This window comes from Helicoverpa armigera, chromosome 20 (assembly GCF_030705265.1).
Source record: "Helicoverpa armigera isolate CAAS_96S chromosome 20, ASM3070526v1, whole genome shotgun sequence".
NCBI classification, from domain to species: domain Eukaryota; kingdom Metazoa; phylum Arthropoda; class Insecta; order Lepidoptera; family Noctuidae; genus Helicoverpa; species Helicoverpa armigera.
This window is the reverse complement of record NC_087139.1, coordinates 10,561,381-10,579,131: the sequence shown is the minus strand read 5'-3', so window position 1 is coordinate 10,579,131 and position 17,751 is coordinate 10,561,381. Positions and strand designations below refer to the sequence as shown.

General features: G+C 40.9%; 2 protein-coding genes across 7 annotated transcripts; one reads left to right on the top strand and one right to left on the bottom strand.

The window, feature by feature from the left end:
- Positions 1-2,237: 2,237 nt before the first annotated feature.
- LOC110377339 (protein kinase C) lies at positions 2,238-15,282 on the bottom strand. 5 transcript variants are annotated; one of them, XM_021336200.3, is made up of 19 exons: positions 14,772-15,282; positions 14,466-14,598; positions 13,991-14,105; positions 12,878-12,938; positions 11,812-11,998; positions 11,471-11,502; positions 11,321-11,391; positions 10,653-10,803; positions 10,251-10,387; positions 9,678-9,765; positions 8,535-8,603; positions 7,470-7,588; positions 6,915-7,147; positions 6,451-6,599; positions 6,053-6,105; positions 4,242-4,428; positions 3,617-3,756; positions 3,194-3,292; positions 2,238-3,110 (listed from the first exon to the last, which is right to left on the bottom strand). In XM_021336200.3, exons 1-19 carry the CDS (start codon positions 14,866-14,868, stop codon positions 3,033-3,035), a joined length of 2,199 nt encoding a protein of 732 aa, XP_021191875.2. In that variant the 5' UTR covers positions 14,869-15,282; the 3' UTR covers positions 2,238-3,032. The 5 variants fall into 5 exon arrangements, with proteins under 5 accessions (XP_021191875.2, XP_021191873.2, XP_021191874.2 ...); XM_021336198.3 differs by having other exon boundaries at positions 11,315-11,391; positions 14,772-15,281; XM_021336199.3 differs by having other exon boundaries at positions 3,194-3,289; positions 11,315-11,391; positions 14,772-15,281.
- On the top strand, positions 13,728-17,728 carry LOC110377341 (ADP-ribosylation factor-like protein 2). 2 transcript variants are annotated; one of them, XM_049848574.2, is made up of 5 exons: positions 13,728-13,972; positions 15,286-15,597; positions 15,679-15,834; positions 16,612-16,810; positions 17,061-17,728. In XM_049848574.2, exons 2-5 carry the CDS (start codon positions 15,533-15,535, stop codon positions 17,193-17,195), a joined length of 555 nt encoding a protein of 184 aa, XP_049704531.1. In that variant the 5' UTR covers positions 13,728-13,972; positions 15,286-15,532; the 3' UTR covers positions 17,196-17,728. The 2 variants fall into 2 exon arrangements, with proteins under 2 accessions (XP_049704531.1, XP_021191879.1); XM_021336204.3 differs by lacking the exon at positions 13,728-13,972 and adding an exon at positions 14,512-14,645.
- The last annotated feature ends 23 nt before the right edge of the window (positions 17,729-17,751 follow it).

Sequence of the window (17,751 nt, the reverse complement as noted above, 5' to 3'; positions counted from 1 at the left end):
AGTCGCGCACGTTGCGCCACGAGCGACGCCGCAGCGCTCGGTTGCTCACTTACAACGGTTTATGTAACTGCCGACAACTTACCGACTGGATACTGTGTGAGTGTAATAAATAACTAACAAATCCCTGTGAACACTGAATAACTCCAGATACTTCTCAAAGTAAATGACAATTCCTGCAGGTATTTGCCACAAAAATATTTAGACTATATTGCACGTATCCAACCGATAGCTTGTCGGCGACCTAAAAATAAAATGGCCACGAAATAAAAAGAAACCTTAACGAGGTAAAGTAAGCTTTAGTACGCAGACAATAAGACGCAACCAGTGTGACCGAGTCGCCGGCGACACGCCACTCCACGCACCCGACGGAAACATAAACACGATACTTATATAGCAATAATAACGGGAACACGTACAGAGATTTATAATTTAATATATTTATATTATTTAATAATATTATACACTAACAACTACATAAAGCAATACGTTTGTGCTGTCGCTCTCGGGGCGTGAGTGTCCGCACAACATAACTAGCGAGCTCAACTTAACACAACTTCATTAAACTATTAAACTTAAACCTTTGGTATTACATCCAACTAACAACTAATTAAATAATACTTAACTCAGAATACTGTCGCGATGCGTGACAGACACCGGACACACACTCAGCTCGCGTCACACAACAACCCGCCGTAAGTACCCACTAGTAATAACACAGTGGCGGTCGCTGAGTATGTCTCCAGTTCAAATGTGATGTCAAATATAAAATCTCTATTATAATGTTGTCTGTGATAAAATATTGATTTATAAATAATTACCTACTTGATTACTAAAGTAAACAAGGCGTGAATATAAATACACAGACAATAATAAAAATAACGTATTATGTACTCAGAGTACGACAAAAATATATTTAAAAATACTTTATAAAAAATCTAACAAAATATGATGTAAAGAGAATCTCAACTAAATGGTAAATGCTCGCGCTGCATCTGTATGTAAACTATTAAATATATTTATGTATTTAACCGAATAGTTATAATAATGTTAACGCTTTGGTTTGTGTCGCTTGGTGTTTTCGCACAGACGCAGCGCGAGGCGTAAGATCACGAAATACTGGTGTAACACAAGTGATGAGTATTGCAGGAGACGCTTCGCGGGACTATCGCGGGACTAGAAGCTACTGTACTTGATCACTGGCAGCGCTCGGGGCCACCACAGATACACACGACACTAGTACTGCCTCAAGTTAGACATCACTTCATGTAGGTATTGTGAAGCTGAGCCCTCTTCCCTTATCAATAAATGACGAAACATCTAACGTTTTCTTTTATCATTTTAAGCTTCACAAAATATTATCTGGTAAACTAAGTCAGATAATCCTTTGTGATTTTTAAAATAACTTTGAAGGAATATTCAGAATATTCGAAGTACTACAGAATATATCTGTCTGATGTATATCTGTGGTTCAAAGTTTGTCATTGCTTTGGGATTATAATCCCTCAGCCGATTTTTCGAATTATAATAGTTTGGTAAGCGTTGAAGTTATTTAGCCCCTGAATGCATATGAAATATGCTAACATTGTAAATAAATAATACACTCTATAACGGTAAAACATTCTCTGCGAGTAAGCACAGTAAAAATATCGCAGATTTTCTTAACAAAATTATTATTAACGTAGTAAATATTATGCGCGTTCGACTAACAACCGAAATCTCTCGAAAATGATACAATTTGAAGGATGACAGTGCGCAAAAGGAGTAGCCTGTACGAACACAACACCCAATCATTACAAAAACATCAAGTTTAATTTCAAAGCACCGATTACTAGGTACGTCGTAACTTTAATAAAAAGAATGAACTTTGCAGCTATCTCTCGTCCACAGTCGTCCACACACAGCCGCACACACACGCCACAGTACACACACACACGCAATATAACACTCTACTACGCATATGGGGTTTACAGCTTCCTCCGCGCCGCACGTGCCGCGGTGCTGCGCTCGCACTCGCACGTGTCGCCTGTGCCACGCCCGCACTCGCACGTCAGGCTGCACACGTGTGCTGGCACTGCACGCGCGGCGCTTACTATGTATTGTTCAATATTTACAACAATCGATAATTGCTCTATATCTTCAATATAGGACTCAATGGAAAATATACTCATCGAATCAACAAAGACGTTGTTTTTTTTATAATTTATAGATTTATTTATGTGATGCGAAGTGATTTATGAACGAGCGAGATTTGTGCGATCGGCCGGGTCCGCGCGACACTCGCCAGTGGGTAGTTCACGCATATGTACACAAGAAGAACTCGGCACGTCCCGGCCTGCTCGATAAGTAACCGTCGAATGAACTAGTGGACAGAAACGATCATAAGAAAACCGTGTTTCAACTCAAGTTTCGCAACGTCTGTACAATGTTACGAGGTATTTAAAGCTGGTGTTCCACGAGAGCCACGAGTACGGCCTGTAGTCACTCAACCTGCACTCGCCTAGTGAGCGTTACACGAGCTAGCGTATATTCAATGGTAACTTTAGTTCAGCTCGCATAATCACCAAGCAGTTTGTTGAGATATTCCTTTTAAAATTGTCACACTCGGCAGACGTACCGCGGGAATGCTAGACGTATCATCAGTAATATTGCTTGGATACCTGGAGGTCGTACCCGCGGCAGCCGCCGGCGCCGGTGACGTCACGAGCCGAGAGACTCGACGCTCCTACACTAACATACACTAAAAGACAGACGACGTACATTCAAAAAACGTACAAAATAAAAACGTAATAAAAAATAATACTTCGACCGACGTCGATACTAAAAATCGTCGCGCGCTACTACTAGAATTAAAATAAAAACAGCGTTTGCGCTTAAATTACGCATCGTCATGACTAGACAGATGTTGGCATTGCACTTAAAATATGTAAAAAATGAGAGTGTCGGCGCGTGGGCCGCAGCCCGCAGCCCGCAGCTTGCAGCCCGCAACCCGCAGCCCGCAGGCCGCAGCCCCGGACGCCCGCAGGCCGCAGCCCTCAGGCCTGCGGCGGCTTCTCCACGGCGGGCGCGGGGTTGAAGTCCTTGTTGACGAAGGAGAAGCCGCGGAACTCCTCCTGCAACACGACACTCCGCGTCAGTACAAGCACGCAGCAAGTATACATCAGTATAATGTGAACACATAAGTATGTGCATGTACCTGGTTGATGGCGCGGACGACGTCGTTGGGCACAGGCGTGAGGACGGGCTCCTCCTTCGTGAACTCCGCGTCGAAGTTGGCCGCCTCGCGCTTGCTCTTCTTTAACACAAACAACACATATTTTCATATCCATACATTATTACCACATGTACAGTGAGAAGAAACGGTGCAATAAGAGTTAAAAGTAGGAGTTTAAACTTTGTGAGTAAAAAAAAATTGAAATCCTTTTATCCGATTTATGATAGTAATTGACCTATTAAAATATTTTATTGTAAAAACAAATTAAAAACAGAAATATTGAAACATTTTTATTATTGTCAATAAAAAAATATTGATATAAAAATATAGCGACAGCACTAAAATACTTAAATAATAAATGAGCAGGTATAGTTAGTAGTGTATATAGAGTATGTGTATACTGACGACTTTGGGGCGGAAGGGCGGGCGCAGGCGGCGCTGCGCCAGCGCGTCCCAGTCCATGTCCTTGAAGAACACGTGCGCGCGGATGCCGCCCGCGCCGCCCAGCACGCCCAGCCGACGCGCGGGGTTCTTCGTCATGAAGCCTGCACCGACAGCGACACATTACTCAGTTATATCTCCTTAGTCTAGCCGTCACGAACGCGGCTGCAGAGCACGAGGTCTCGGCTTTAATTCCCGGGTCGAGCTGAAATCGCTTTCACAAAGCAGCCCGGAACCTAAAAGTTGGTGATTGATACGACCGTGTCTCGGAGAGCACATTAATGTCGGTCCTTCTCGTGATCTCTCTCCGGTAGTGTCGGATTGTGTCTCATCGCGCTACGAGAGTAAAGGAATAATGCACTATAATATGTCCTGCGCAGTTGACTAATCTCCTTACACGAAAACAGCCACCATAATCGATAAGCGACATTGTTATGTTGAATTCACTTTTACAGATTTATTTGAAGAGGAATTGACATCAGTAAAAAACACTATCAACGAAATAACCAATGCATGATTTTCAACATTTTAGTTCCTCAAGAATTCCACGTGATCATCGCTAAAATACGTAGTATTTGCCGTATTGTACCTTTGAGTATGGAGACGGCCTCCTTGGAGAGCCAGACGGGGTAGAGCACGTCGTCGTGCAGGATGGACTCGAACAGGTCGTCCTCGTTGTCGGCCTCGAAGGGCGGCTGTCCCGCCAGCATCTCGTACAGCAGCACCCCCAGCGCCCACCAGTCCACCGACGGACCGTACTCCAGCTCCTGCAGGATCTGAACCCCAAAAGCACAGCCATTAACTTTCATCAAGCTATAAAGCTCAAAACGAATTTGAAGAGAATATGAAGGATTCATTTATCCTGGACAACGAAATTATTTGTTATCCTGTCAGTAGCCCACTTATTGTCATTCACACGCGTATAAGTGGGATCGCAGCGTACAACACTACATAGAATAAAACAAAGTCGCTTTTTCTGCCCCTGTTCGCGACAGACGCATCCGTGCGCCGCGAGTGCAAAATCATAATGCCTGAGTGTTCGTGTATGCGCGTAACTATTTATACTCTAACAATTTTGTGATGAGGGTAATGAGCAAAAAGTGCCGTGAGCCGCGCCAAGGTATGTTTTTCACGTGCACCCTCCTTCTAAATTGTTATAGAATTCTGTTCAGATTTTGATAGTGCTTTAATTTGTAAATTATAGTGTTTTTTGATGCCAAATTGTAATAGTTTTGTAGCGGTAACCTTAACCTACCTAATTATGTATAATAAACCTAATAGTTCTGCCGTTTAAGGCCTGATTTACCCATGTAAACATTTCTTGATAGCAAAAATCCTAGACTTTCATTAGTGAAATAGTGTTTAACTGAAAGCCTAGGTCCCATTGTATAGAAAATAACTTAATTTATAGAAATATTGTTAATAGTTTAAGTTATAGAACAATAAATAATGTCTGTGTTTTGACTTTCATTTCACATGCAAATTAACAATACTAGGGCTTAGGTCACATTGTTAGGATTACTATCGCCAGATAGCCCATGAAATGCCTTAACACACACTCCCTTTCGTATCGAGATACCCCCCATAGTTTGTTTTTTATCTCGAGATAATCTTCACATAAGGGCCGATTTCACATAGTTTTTTATAGTTATTCGGATATAGTATTTCAGCCCTGAAGGTATGCAGGGTGTGTGTGGTATAGTTCAGTAGCGCACTTCATGGGGCTTCTGACGCTATGTGTCCTGTAATGATATCATGTACCAATTGTTTGTAATACGGCTGTTAAATTGAAAGGTCAATAAAACTGAGTTGGTCGGAGGGACGAGAAATCGAGGTGCTCGTCACGGTAAAGTTTCGAGCTCATTCGGTGCGCAAGCGCCGCCGTACAAATCGTAGTCATCGGTATAGATTTTTTGATAGTATAACAAGTAAATAGTGAAAAGTAAATAGTGTAATTGTAGTATGGTAAGTACGTCGAAGCTCGTCCCTTCAAGACTCCTGAAAAATATATGAAGACTTATTATTTCACCGGCATTCCTGAACCTATAGTAGCAGAGAGTCTAGAACCCGTCTAAACGTATTCTTGTTTCTGAAATTCCTGTTTCTCGCCACATCGTAAATACAGTCCACTCGCCCAGACGTCCAAGAACCAGCGACCGACGGGGCGTCAACGTCTCGAAGCCACCCCATAGTACCTGCTTCTGAGCTACGTCCGTCCCGCACAGCCCCTATGTCCCTTTGTACGCTTAAATCTTCAAAACTACGCAATCGATTTTTATTAATAGATACCGTGATTGAAGAGGAAGGTTTATATGTGCAATAACATTCTTTAAATATTGGGGAAATCCGTGTGAAGCCGGAGCGGGTCACTAGGAATAAATAAACCGTAGCCTGACTTACCTCCGGCGCGATGTAGTCAGGTGTCCCACAGAAAGTGGTGGTCGTGGTACCCTCTGAAACCAACACATCATTACTGGCAACAGTGACCACATGTGACGTATCATATGACTACACAACGAGTGCAGTGAGCCCTCAGATCTCATAATCTGATAGTCACGGGGCAGCCCCGCGTGCCGGTCACGTAAGTAACCGGGATCGGTCCCCTCCAAGCGCTTTTTTTCGTCATTGGGCGATTTCACTACTCAATTTTTAATTTATATACCTATTATAGGTTTTACGAAGCTTCAATTAAATTAATTGTAGTAATTCTATACCTGCTTATAGTAAAAATCTATGAATATTGTAACTGACACAGCTACAGAGCAACAAGACAAGGTTTTGTCTAAGTTAGAACTGACCGAGTATGCCTTCCTTGCACATGCCGAAGTCAGCGAGCTTGCAGTGTCCGTCGCTGTCCAGCAGGATGTTGTCCAGCTTCAGGTCGCGGTAGATGACGCCGTGCGAGTGCAGGAACTGCAGTGCGAGCGTCACCTCCGCAGCGTAGAACCTGTGTCACAAATCATGATTCAGTCAAAAAAAATCTAGCGAAAAATTACCGCGACTGCTATGACTGATGTTTCGGGTTGGATTCTCGGCCTAAAAGGATGTGTCCTGCGCAGCTGGCTGATCTTCTTATGTGGGGACAGCCGCTGTGGCCGAAGTCGGCCTCGGTCGTATATGGGTATCTCAATATATGGGCTATTTTATCCAGTCGTTTCCTTGCGAAATCAGGCATTTGATGTGTCGCGTGCATGTTCAACAGTGTTTTGTTGACTAGTAGCCGAGCTAGCTAGTGGCTGGTGTGTGTAGTGTGTAGACGTACCTGGCGCGGGGCTCGTCGAACTTGCGCGCGCGCTGGATCTGGAACATGAGGTCGCCGCCGTCCACGTACTCCATGACGAAGAACAGGCGCTCGCGCGTCTGGAAGGCGGAGTGCAGCGCCGTGAGGAAGGGGTGGCGCGCCGCCAGCGCCAGCACGCGCCGCTCCGTCAGCGTGCACTCCACGTCGTCGTCCTGGATGATCGCGTCCTTCTTCAGCACCTTCACCGCGTACACCTGCACACACGGATATACAAGCTCACTAAAACATTCCAACATATTATATTGGAAATGAAATGGCACCTATTCGCTAAAAGGAAATATCGCCATATGTTAAAAACTTGAATTATTGGCATCATTTACTACTTCATCGACTTATTATTAATTGTTAATTAATAACTTACATATAAAATAATATAAATGTAGAATATACACTGCTGCAAAACGGAATTAAGAGAACAGAACATAAACTGCAACTTGCTACCTCCATCTTCGATTACAAAATTCACAATCTCATTGAGATAATTTAAACAACACAATATAAGTAAAATAATTTTACCTCATCGGTGCCCTTCTTCTCGGCCAGCATGACCTTCCCGAAGGAGCCCTTGCCGAGCACCTTGATGAAGTGGAAGTCGTCCAGCGACACCTTGTCCTGCCCGCCCGCGCCCGACCCGCCTGCACATACCATTGCTTTTAATGCCATCGTTACATATTAAACGCGATGCTCACCCAGCTGCGACAGACACAACAACCCCTTACACAGTCATAATAGATAGAATGGGACCAAATCATCAATAAAACTAATAACAACATTACTTCAACATTTTAATGACACGCGTTTCGACGTACAAGCCCATTGGAGTACAATCCTGCACGCTATCGAGAATGCGCGATTTATTGACTGTGTAAACGGTATATACTAAGATACTCAATGACGAAGTCACTGAGTCGCAGCTAGGAGACATCGCGTATTTTGTTAAATGCCTGGAAATGGAAGCCAGTCACATAGTACAATTTTAGGAGTAAGCTTTTCGTAGAACCAAAGTAAGCCGACTGTGAAAGTCTCTTGAAAATTAATATCACCACCACAGATATACCAAATTAGAAGAAACAGTTACTTGTGCTGAAAATGCTATTATTGTAAACCGTTACAGGCCCAGAGTGTAAGAAGTTGTTAGAAGCTCCACTCATGCGCATGTCCGCATTGTTGCTGTAGTATAAAGCCGTAGATCTGAGTTAACAAGTCCCGTAATACATAGAGTAGAGATTTAGCCGTCACCAGCAATAGAAATCACTTCAGCTACAAAGATATAAATACAATAAAAAATACTTATATTACTGACAACGCTCACATCCAAATCTGGTGTTTCACGACAAAAGCGTAGCTAAGTGCCAACTTTTTAACCAACCAATATAATGTTCTATGTTAAAACCACCTAGTTACTTAATACACTGAATTATCTGTAATTACATTTATCCCTTGGCACCGCAAGATACCCGGCATACTTACCGCGTCCGATAATCTAGGCCAACAATATATATAGCACAACATACAAAGCGAGATAGCTCTAGAGGGCAGTACAACTAGACAACATAAGGCAAGCCCTGGGACACACAGCACCTTCGTAGCACGTGAATATCTCCTCCAGCTCGTCCCAGTGCGAGCGCCAGCCGCCCGCCAGCTGTACACCTGTGCCCCACACATAACGCAACAGAAAACATACGTCAACTAAAACATCTATGTGGGAGTTTGTATAAAAAAAAAAAAAAAAAATAGGGGATTTTTTTTTCAGTCTTATGTAATGTTGTTTCATGCTGTTCAAACGTAATTGAAACAACTAAAAGTAAAGGAAAGCTTTATTGGAACAAAACAAATAAATATACATGGGTATAAAAATATAAAATAAGCGGTACTGGTATATAACAGTAACAAACACACAGTGCAACAACAGTAGCGTAATAATGGACTACTGGTAAACTATGCGTACGTAGCGAGCTGACTACACGATCTATATTGTATCTTATTGCAAAGAAATAGAATCTATTTTGCGGGTTGTTCGAAAGAGATACCGCGGCCCTGGTACATAAAAGGCCTACGACGGAACACGACGGTTTTTAGTCAGTAAGAGTCTGACACTCCCTCACCGCTGCTAACCCACAGCGGGAGGGGTCATTTGATGATTTTTAACGTCGGAAAAAAAAGATGTCTTTTAATTGCAAACTATGATGATCTTATTATTCTCACAAATATTTCATCTTAATTATTTACATTTTAACTATTTTCTACTGTCTATTCCTCGTGTAGTCAACTTACAGCATAAAGTGAACACTCACAAAAGCCTATGATATCACACAGCTACAAAATATAGATATAACTCTTACGTCTACATAAATACATTGTACTGGGAAATATCGCAAAACTCTACTGGACGGTAGATAATATAAAAAAAATCTAGCAAGCAAATATCTGATTAAATACTACAACCACTTCGATATACTGGATGACTTGTCATTGCGTGGATACTTGTACATTCAGTAATGTCATATGTAACATGATGTGCAATTTCAATTTTTCCTTTTTATTGCAATGTTAACATAGTGTTTTGATTCCGTGTACCTACGGTTTTGTTGAGGGACTTCCTGAACTAAAAACGCCGAGAGAACGCACTTTAGATTGAATAACTGGTTGATTGGGCCACACAAGACAAGTGAGCCAGTAGTGTGGTGGTGGGCTAGTCGTCGTCATCAATATACTTGAGGTTACCTTTGTCGTCGTCCTTGCCGGGCTCCTTGTCCGCCTCGCCGCCCGCCGCCAGCTCCGCGCCGCCCTCCATCAGCGTCGCGTTCAGGTACTGACACAAGACAGAAATAATGTAAATAGGACAATATAAGGGAATGCCAGTTTCCTCAAACCACAGTTTACTACGAATTTTCATGTTCAAGTTTCAATTCTTCACTTCAAAGTGAACAGCTTTTAGAAAACTCATGTTTATAACCGGGGCTTAAATTACTATTGAAGAGTTACTGATTAACATTTCTTCTTAAGAAAAAAACATTGCCTGTCTATTGTCAAGTACATAGACGTTGAACAAGTGCAGATACATACTATGCCTTAGTTGAATGTATGAGGTTTGGTATGTAATTTCATTTTGTAAAGTTATTGATAACTTAACAAATAGTGTGACAGATTCAAAAGAAGAGAAGATAATCACTCCATCTGTACATGCAAATTCAAAGTAAGGTAAACATCAAGATTAAGTCTATATGGGACTTCTCATTTGTCTGAGTTTATTTTAACAGCACAGAATGGTTCCACAGTGTGGTGAAGGTAGCTCACCTTGGAAGGTCTGGGGCGTGGGTTCTTGTCGGGCGAGATGCCCATCTCGTTGAGGATCTCGGCCATCATCTTGGTGTTGATGCCGCAGTTGTTCGCCACGTTCTTGTGACATCGCTTGTGCACGTTCATCGAACATACTACAATACAATTTTTTTTTATGATGTCTATACTAATATTGAAGAGTTGTTTTGAACCCGCGAATCTTAGGAACTGGTCCGATTTGAAAAAACCTTTCATGTTAGATAGCCCATTTATGGAAGCAAGCTATAGACTACTTTTTATCTGGGTTCGTGCAGAGGTTCCCACGGAATGCGGGTGAAACCGCTGGCAGAAGCTAGTATCTAATAAGCATTTTTTGAGTAAGTGTTTGCTAGTAGATGTTGGAGTGTAAGAAAGATGTACCTTCGCACTGCAGGCCCTGCTTGATGAGGCCGTAGAGCAGCGAGCCGCAGTGGTCGCAGAAGGTGAAGCGCTTGTAGGAGTGCACCACGAAGCGGTGCGGCACGTTCACGTTGAAGCGCTGCCCGCCCGACACGCCCACCGCGCTCTGTTGCTGCACAACACAACGGAAACAGTTAGCTCAGACACCCCACTAAGTTAACAGTATTCCAATTTAATTGGTGCAACAATAAACACAGAGAAAAGCGACAATCTTAGTTTGCCTGCAGAATGATATTGGTGTCTCAAGTTACCAATGAGAAGCTTTTGATGATTTTAAACAAACACATAAATAAATATGAATGTGGATGCTGATGATTTCAAAGTGTTCAAGTGAGGGCTAACATCTGAAAATATCATAACAGAAATAAAAACAATGACGAATAGTTGATGGTATAAAATAAAATTGGAGAAAAAGTGTTGATATTTGATGACTTTGCACTTGGTTATTCGGTTTGCAACTCAAATTAGTAACTCAATAGTTAGGCCTTTTAAATCATCAATTTGCAACATTGCGAAAACACCTAAAATGAATCAAAACTGAAATTATGCATTATTGACGGCAACAGACAAACATTAGCGTAAACATTAAAGTGTAAGTATAATACAGTGATTGGTTTACTTACTCTTACCTCTTCCTTCATGCCGGGGCACTTGGTGACCACACTCGAGTGGCAGCGCTTGTGCACCACGCACGTGCACACTGACGGAACGTAACACTATTGTTAGAGAGGGGCACACTGTCGGACATGTTGTGACAACCTTATTGTGAGGGAACTTACCTTGGCACTGGTATCCCTGTTTACCCAGACCCCTGTGGAAAAGAATCAGTGTCAAAAAATGTAGAAGCAATTTTAACTGTTAAGCAGGGAAAAATTAAGTTTGGATTGCTGTCAGATTTTATTCTCCATTTGACCACTTTAAATTATAAAAAGCTAAGTACCTCGATTCAACAATCAAAATGGAGGGTGAATAAGTCTGTAGGTAGGCTCTGTTCTTTAGTCTGTGGTCCTGTGTACAGGCTCAGTTTTTACATGTGGAAGACAGGTAATTGAGTAAACAGATTAATTAGTTATTTGGCAGTTGGTCAGAAGCAGTTGGAGTAGATGGGGTGTAACATTACCAGATGAACTCGCGGCAGTGGCTGCAGAAGGTGGGCTGGCGCAGGAAGGTGGCCATGAACTTGTGTCCGTTGACCTGGTGCACGCGGCGGCGCATGGCCCCGCGGCGCCGCGCGAAGCCCGCGCCCTCCTTGAACTCGCGCCCGCCCGCGCCCGCGCCCGCCCCGCCTCGCGGCGCCTCCACGCCCGCTACACACATTACACTCAGCTGGTTAACTTGGCATCAACCCTCATCCTCACTATACTAACAGTTAATTGGTCATTTCAATTCATCTATAGGCGCGTACGCACGTACGAACACGAACATAGCGAACACAAACACCAGACCCGAACATTTGGTTCGTACGTATGGACGGCATATTCGAACACGAACGCAAACATAGTTCGAGTCGAGTTCGCGAACAACAGTCGTGAACTCTATCTTAGTAGCCATAACGGCGCCGTTGGAAGTGGTCGATTGTGAAGTTATTAAAGCGCTTCGAACACCGTCCATACAGAACACACTACAAGGATCGCCGCGAACATGTTTGACGAACAGAGTGTTCGATGTTCGATAGTGGTACGCACGTGCGAACCAAGTTGTTGCATATCATGTAACGTGCGTACACGGCTTATTGTTTTTGTTGCTGATACAACAACATCTGACGATTGAAACATGCTGTTTTTCAGCCTACTTTGAATAAATCTGTCTCGCTGGTCTAGTTGACGCATAATGCGGCTTCTGTACAACAGGTCTCGGGTTCGATTCCCAAGACGGGCTGAAATCGCTTTGCAAACTCACAAAGCATTCTGCAGTCTGAAAGTTGGTGATTGATACACCCGTGCGTCGGAGGGCACGTAACTGTCGGTCCTGCGCCTGATTTCTCTCCGGTCGTGTCGGATTGCCATCCCATCGGGCTATGAGAGTGAAGGAATAGTGAGTGCACCTGTCTCTGTGCTAATGCTAGTGCACTATAATATGTCTTGCAAGCTGGCTGGTCTACTTATGTATATGAGAACAGCTGCCGTGGCCGAAAATCGTCTAGGACTTCATTATTAACATACAACATAAATAGGACATAAACTCACCTTGAGAATTCCATTTCAGATCTATCTTGAGATGCAGTTTTCCCTGAGGTTCTAGGTCCACCTACAAACATTCCATATTATGTACATTCCATATATTTAAATTTTTTATCACAACAGGACAAAGCTTTACAAATTGGGAACTTTTTGACCTCATTTTTGGCATAGTTGCCAACAAAAAAGGATGAAAGAAAAAATAATGAACATATTATTTATCTTGGTTTAGTTAAACTATTCTAATACTATGCAAAAGTTTCCTGTTAATGTTGAAAAATAGTAAAATTGACAAAATCCTGAATAGTAAATAATGAATCCTGGAAACAGTATCTATCTTGGTTTGTATTATAATTGCTGTACCATGAGGAAAGTTAAATCGCAGTACATATCAACACTATCATCATTGACACAACTCAGACAATATGAGTGAATCATATCACATCTCAGAATCAAGTCAAGAATAGCTAGTTAAATCATTCAATGTACCCACACAATTACATAAATACTAGCAGCATGACCCTCACTAACCAGGAAACTCAATGAACATTACTGATTCACAGATCAACAATCTCCACACAAACAAACAAGCATAAAAATACACCTCTTCCTGCAACTGTACATATTTAGGGTCCGGACATGAAAATCTTCTCTTAAAATTATTCATCTCGGTACACTGAGACTCAAGAGTAAGCAGCACATACTAACCGTGTAGAGTTACTAAAATGGCTTATCAAACAAAACAAATATTATGTCAATTGTTGATAACATGCTTGCAAGACAAATATGGAACTCTGTATCTTATCTGTGGATTACACTAGATAAACACCACTGATCTAAAGATCTTGCTAATCAGTCTTGCGGTGAATTTTTATCAAACTGGTAGTTTGGTGTTTTTATGTCAACTTTATTACTGCCATATAATTCTGGTTTGAAACATTCCTCAAGTGTTGGAACAGTGACAAAATAAATGTTTAGATTCTTACATCTCAATTCCTAATACAAATATTGAAAAAGTTTGATAGTCAGCCAGCTGACTAGCTCAAGTGCTTGCAAATATTCCCAGTTGATGGAAGTGGGGCTACATAAGTACACAGTGATCAGGTAACGAGAGGCACTCACCCAAAAGTCTGTGGCGTCCTTGTCCCGGTGCATAAGATCTTCAAATGGAATAGTGCAGTTGGCAACAAAGTCATCTGGAGGTATTGCAGCATCGTGGAACACTGTGATCCCCAAACTATGCCAAACCATACAATCATCAACTGTTACATATAGATAACGTGTTATTGTTTTATACAACTATAGGGTTTGATTCCCATATGACTCATAACATGATGTCATTGTCAGAAGTTTCACATTCCAATAAGAATTATTTTGGTGATGTTTGATAAATTCAGCTGTTCACAGTTTATACTTTATAAAATACCTTTTATCTACCTAAATAATACAATTATAGTGACAGCACAAAACAAAAGTAAATTAAACAATAAAATGTTGTTTATTTTAGATTTCTTAAAACAAAACTTGACCCAATTGATATTGTACAATCCAATAGGAATAACATGTCAAACAAGTAATCAATGGGATGATAACATACCTGCCAACATTATGGACTTCGTGAATGAAGGTCTCATTCCATACAGGGTCGAATGTCTTGGGCTTGGTGCTGGAACGGTCTAGATGGTGCTCGTCGGCGTCTATCGACACGTACGGATCTATTGGCTGGTCGTCTGCAACCATACCCCGTATTTACATATTAACACCAACACCCATCTCGGTAAACACGCTACACCTACTTTATACATAAAATTACGTCTAAATCATATTTCTATGTCAAAAATCTCTGCATAATCATCCGCAATGATATATTGGGGAGGCACCCGAGTCGTTAGATGAGGCTCACCTGGCTTCCCGAAGGTCATGTTATGCCGTTTCTGAAAGTCGGTCGGCCTAAGACCCGTCGCCTCGCAAACCCGTACTCGCACCGTGCCACTGAACATGGTGCTGCCGGCCAACGAGCAGTATCACCGAGACCGCGCCGCCACACGATCACTTCCACACTATAAACCCACTTAAAATCATTGAAGGTGCTTCATAATAGAAACAGAAATTAAATAAAAGTCTTGACAGCGACAAAATCGGCCATGGATGGATATTTTACTCTATGGTTACTAATGGATTCCAATTTCGATTTCCTGAAGAATGTTATGGGATTTGACTATGGTATCTACAGATAAAACAAAAGGATAACACTCCCATTTTAAATCATGTTAAGAGCTTATCAGTATATTTCTTTACAAAAAATATCTTATCGGTGTTTATAAGCTTCAAAGAGCTTACGAATCTAATTTTGATGTTTTAAAAATTAAATAGTATCCAAATAAAAATTGAGTTCATGCATTATTATTTCTTTCCAGGCTAGAATTAATTAAAACTGAAATCTTCAAACAATTTAGGAATTTAATGATTGCATTAATTAACATCGTATGGTTTTGAAATTGAAAAATATAAATATTTTCAAATATAAAATTAAAATTATGTTATCTACTGATCGCGAATAAAAAATTATAAAAATGACAACTTGTCAAGAAGGCGAGTGAATTGTTGTTGTCGATAAAATATGAAATAAATAATTGCTGTTGCTGTAAATTATAGTCAAACACTATGGGGTTCTTAACAATATTGAAGAAATTACGGCAGAAAGAGAAGGAGATGAGAATACTCATGTTGTATCCTTTTAAAACCAGATATCATTTTAACCTCATTGTTATACTTCATTGTTTGAGATTTCCTTAGCTTTACTTCCTCAGAGGTTTAGATAATGCCGGTAAGACTACGATACTGAAGCGTTTTAACGGTGAGCCCATCGACACCATATCTCCGACACTGGGGTTCAACATCAAGACATTGGAACACCGCGGATATAAACTCAATATTTGGGACGTCGGAGGACAAAAATCTTTGAGGTAGGCTTGTACTCCCTATATTCTTTGGTAAGACTTCTTATTTCTGTTTGATAACCAAAAAATAATATTTGTAAACATTTCACACCATCAGCTGATGGTCATTGTAGCTAAACTCGTACCATCTGGTTTTGGATTCCCCTCTGGCTGAGTAACCAATGCAACTAAGATTTGTAACTCAAAGTAGTATTACTACTACTTTCTTGATTAGTCTAAAAGCGTCTAAGAAACCCGTAACAGCTGGGGGCTACATCTAGTGGTGCTTAAATTGTAATTTATCACCATTTCAACTCTTTTTAAATTAACCTTGTAAAATTAGTAATAACCCTTTTTAAATTAGTACAACTAATTAGAGGTCTGATTAGTTTATACACATAGTATGTAGTGTAGTTTGATGAAACTTTTGAACTTTGTTTTGCAAGCCAAGAACTTTCCAGAATATTTTTTACTAGCTTTTGCCCGCAACTTCGTTCGCGTGGAATAGTGACTACCAGCAGATTTTTGATTTGACCAATAGATGGCGCTATATGTCCGGAATATTTTTTTTTTTTTGTAATAAAACCTATCCTATGTCCTTTCTCAAGTTTCATACTATGTCTGTACCAAATTTCACACAAATCGGTTCAGTAGTTTAGGCGTGAAGAAAAGACAGACAGACAGACAGTTACTTTCACATTTATAATATTAGTTTGGATTCACCTGAGTAATCTACCACTAATGGCAACATATCAGTAGACTTTATTAGTTCAGCCATACCATTGATTGTTCACCATGTTTCAGGTCATATTGGAAGAACTACTTTGAGAGCACAGATGGAGTGGCGTGGGTGGTGGACAGTGCTGACGCGCGGCGCCTGTGGGACTGCGCGCGGGAGCTACACTCCCTGCTGCGAGAGGAGAGGCTGGCTGGAGCCACCCTGTTGGTGCTAGCTAACAAATCTGACCTCCCTGGTGCACTCACATCTCAGGAAATTAGAGAGGTAACAGATTTAAGCCCTAATTAAAAAAACCTTGAGTAAATGAAGACTAAACAACTGACTTTCAATGAATAGCTAGGCAGAGAGTATATTTTGGGTCCAATAAAAAGGTAGTTAACTAGGAATTAGCAAACTCAGATTCTAAACTGAAAGGAATACCCAAAAACACTGGTTGAATACATAGCAAAACTTCTTTTTTTTTTAGTTAGATAAACAATTTTTTTAAACACTTCTATCTTCCATGAATGTTCAGGCATTAGACCTGGACAGCATCAAGACGCACCACTGGCGCATCGTGCGCTGTTCCGCTGTCACTGGAGAGAACCTTCTAGAAGGCATGGACTGGATGCTCGACGACATCGCCTCCAGGATCTTCACGCTTGACTAGCACTTACTAATATTCTATTTATATTGAAAGAAAACGGAAAGCAAGGAAAAACGAAAAGGTGCATAAGAGGATATAGAATGCTTCTTTTGATAAAAGGTCATTAATAGCTTTTGTTTAATGGAGTAAATGTCTCCCTGATGAAGTGGCATAAGACAGGCCCATGTCAAAAATAAAACTGAATTTAAGGTAATTGCATCTGTGCTATGAAATGCTGTCTATAAAAATAGCTCCTTAAGAAAGTTATAACTTGCTAATTATATTAATATTTAATCTTACATAATCTAGAATTAATCTATTCTTTTCTAAAATAATAAATTAGACTGATTATAGAAATATTCGTAATGTTCGAGCATCTCAATATTTGTATTGTTAGTCTCTTATTTTGTATTTGCTTGCTAAGATTATTTAGAAAATGCCTAAAAAGTATGTAATTTCATTCCAAACTGCACTCGCTTCGTAATCTAAAGCAAATAAAACTGTGATGTTTTTGTAAATTATTAAGTTTATAATTACCTATAAACTTTTTTAACCAACACATTGTTTTATTTCATGCCTA

What these genes read in the sequence shown, in the direction of transcription:
- LOC110377339 (XM_021336198.3), bottom strand. Translation starts at nt 14,868, where the DNA reads ATGTTCAGTGGCACGGTGCGAGTACGGGTTTGCGAGGCGACGGGTCTT. An exon ending in CGGCAAGGACGACGACAAAG is followed by an intron (nt 8,604 to 9,677) that starts GTAACCTCAAGT and finishes TGTGGGGCACAG; the next exon opens with GTGTACAGCTGGCGGGCGGC. An exon ending in TCGTCCGCGCCATCAACCAG is followed by an intron (nt 3,111 to 3,193) that starts GTACATGCACAT and finishes GTCGTGTTGCAG; the next exon opens with GAGGAGTTCCGCGGCTTCTC.
- LOC110377341 (XM_049848574.2), top strand. Translation starts at nt 15,533, where the DNA reads ATGGGGTTCTTAACAATATTGAAGAAATTACGGCAGAAAGAGAAGGAG. An exon ending in GAGATGAGAATACTCATGTT is followed by an intron (nt 15,598 to 15,678) that starts GTATCCTTTTAA and finishes TTACTTCCTCAG; the next exon opens with AGGTTTAGATAATGCCGGTA. An exon ending in CATCTCAGGAAATTAGAGAG is followed by an intron (nt 16,811 to 17,060) that starts GTAACAGATTTA and finishes ATGAATGTTCAG; the next exon opens with GCATTAGACCTGGACAGCAT.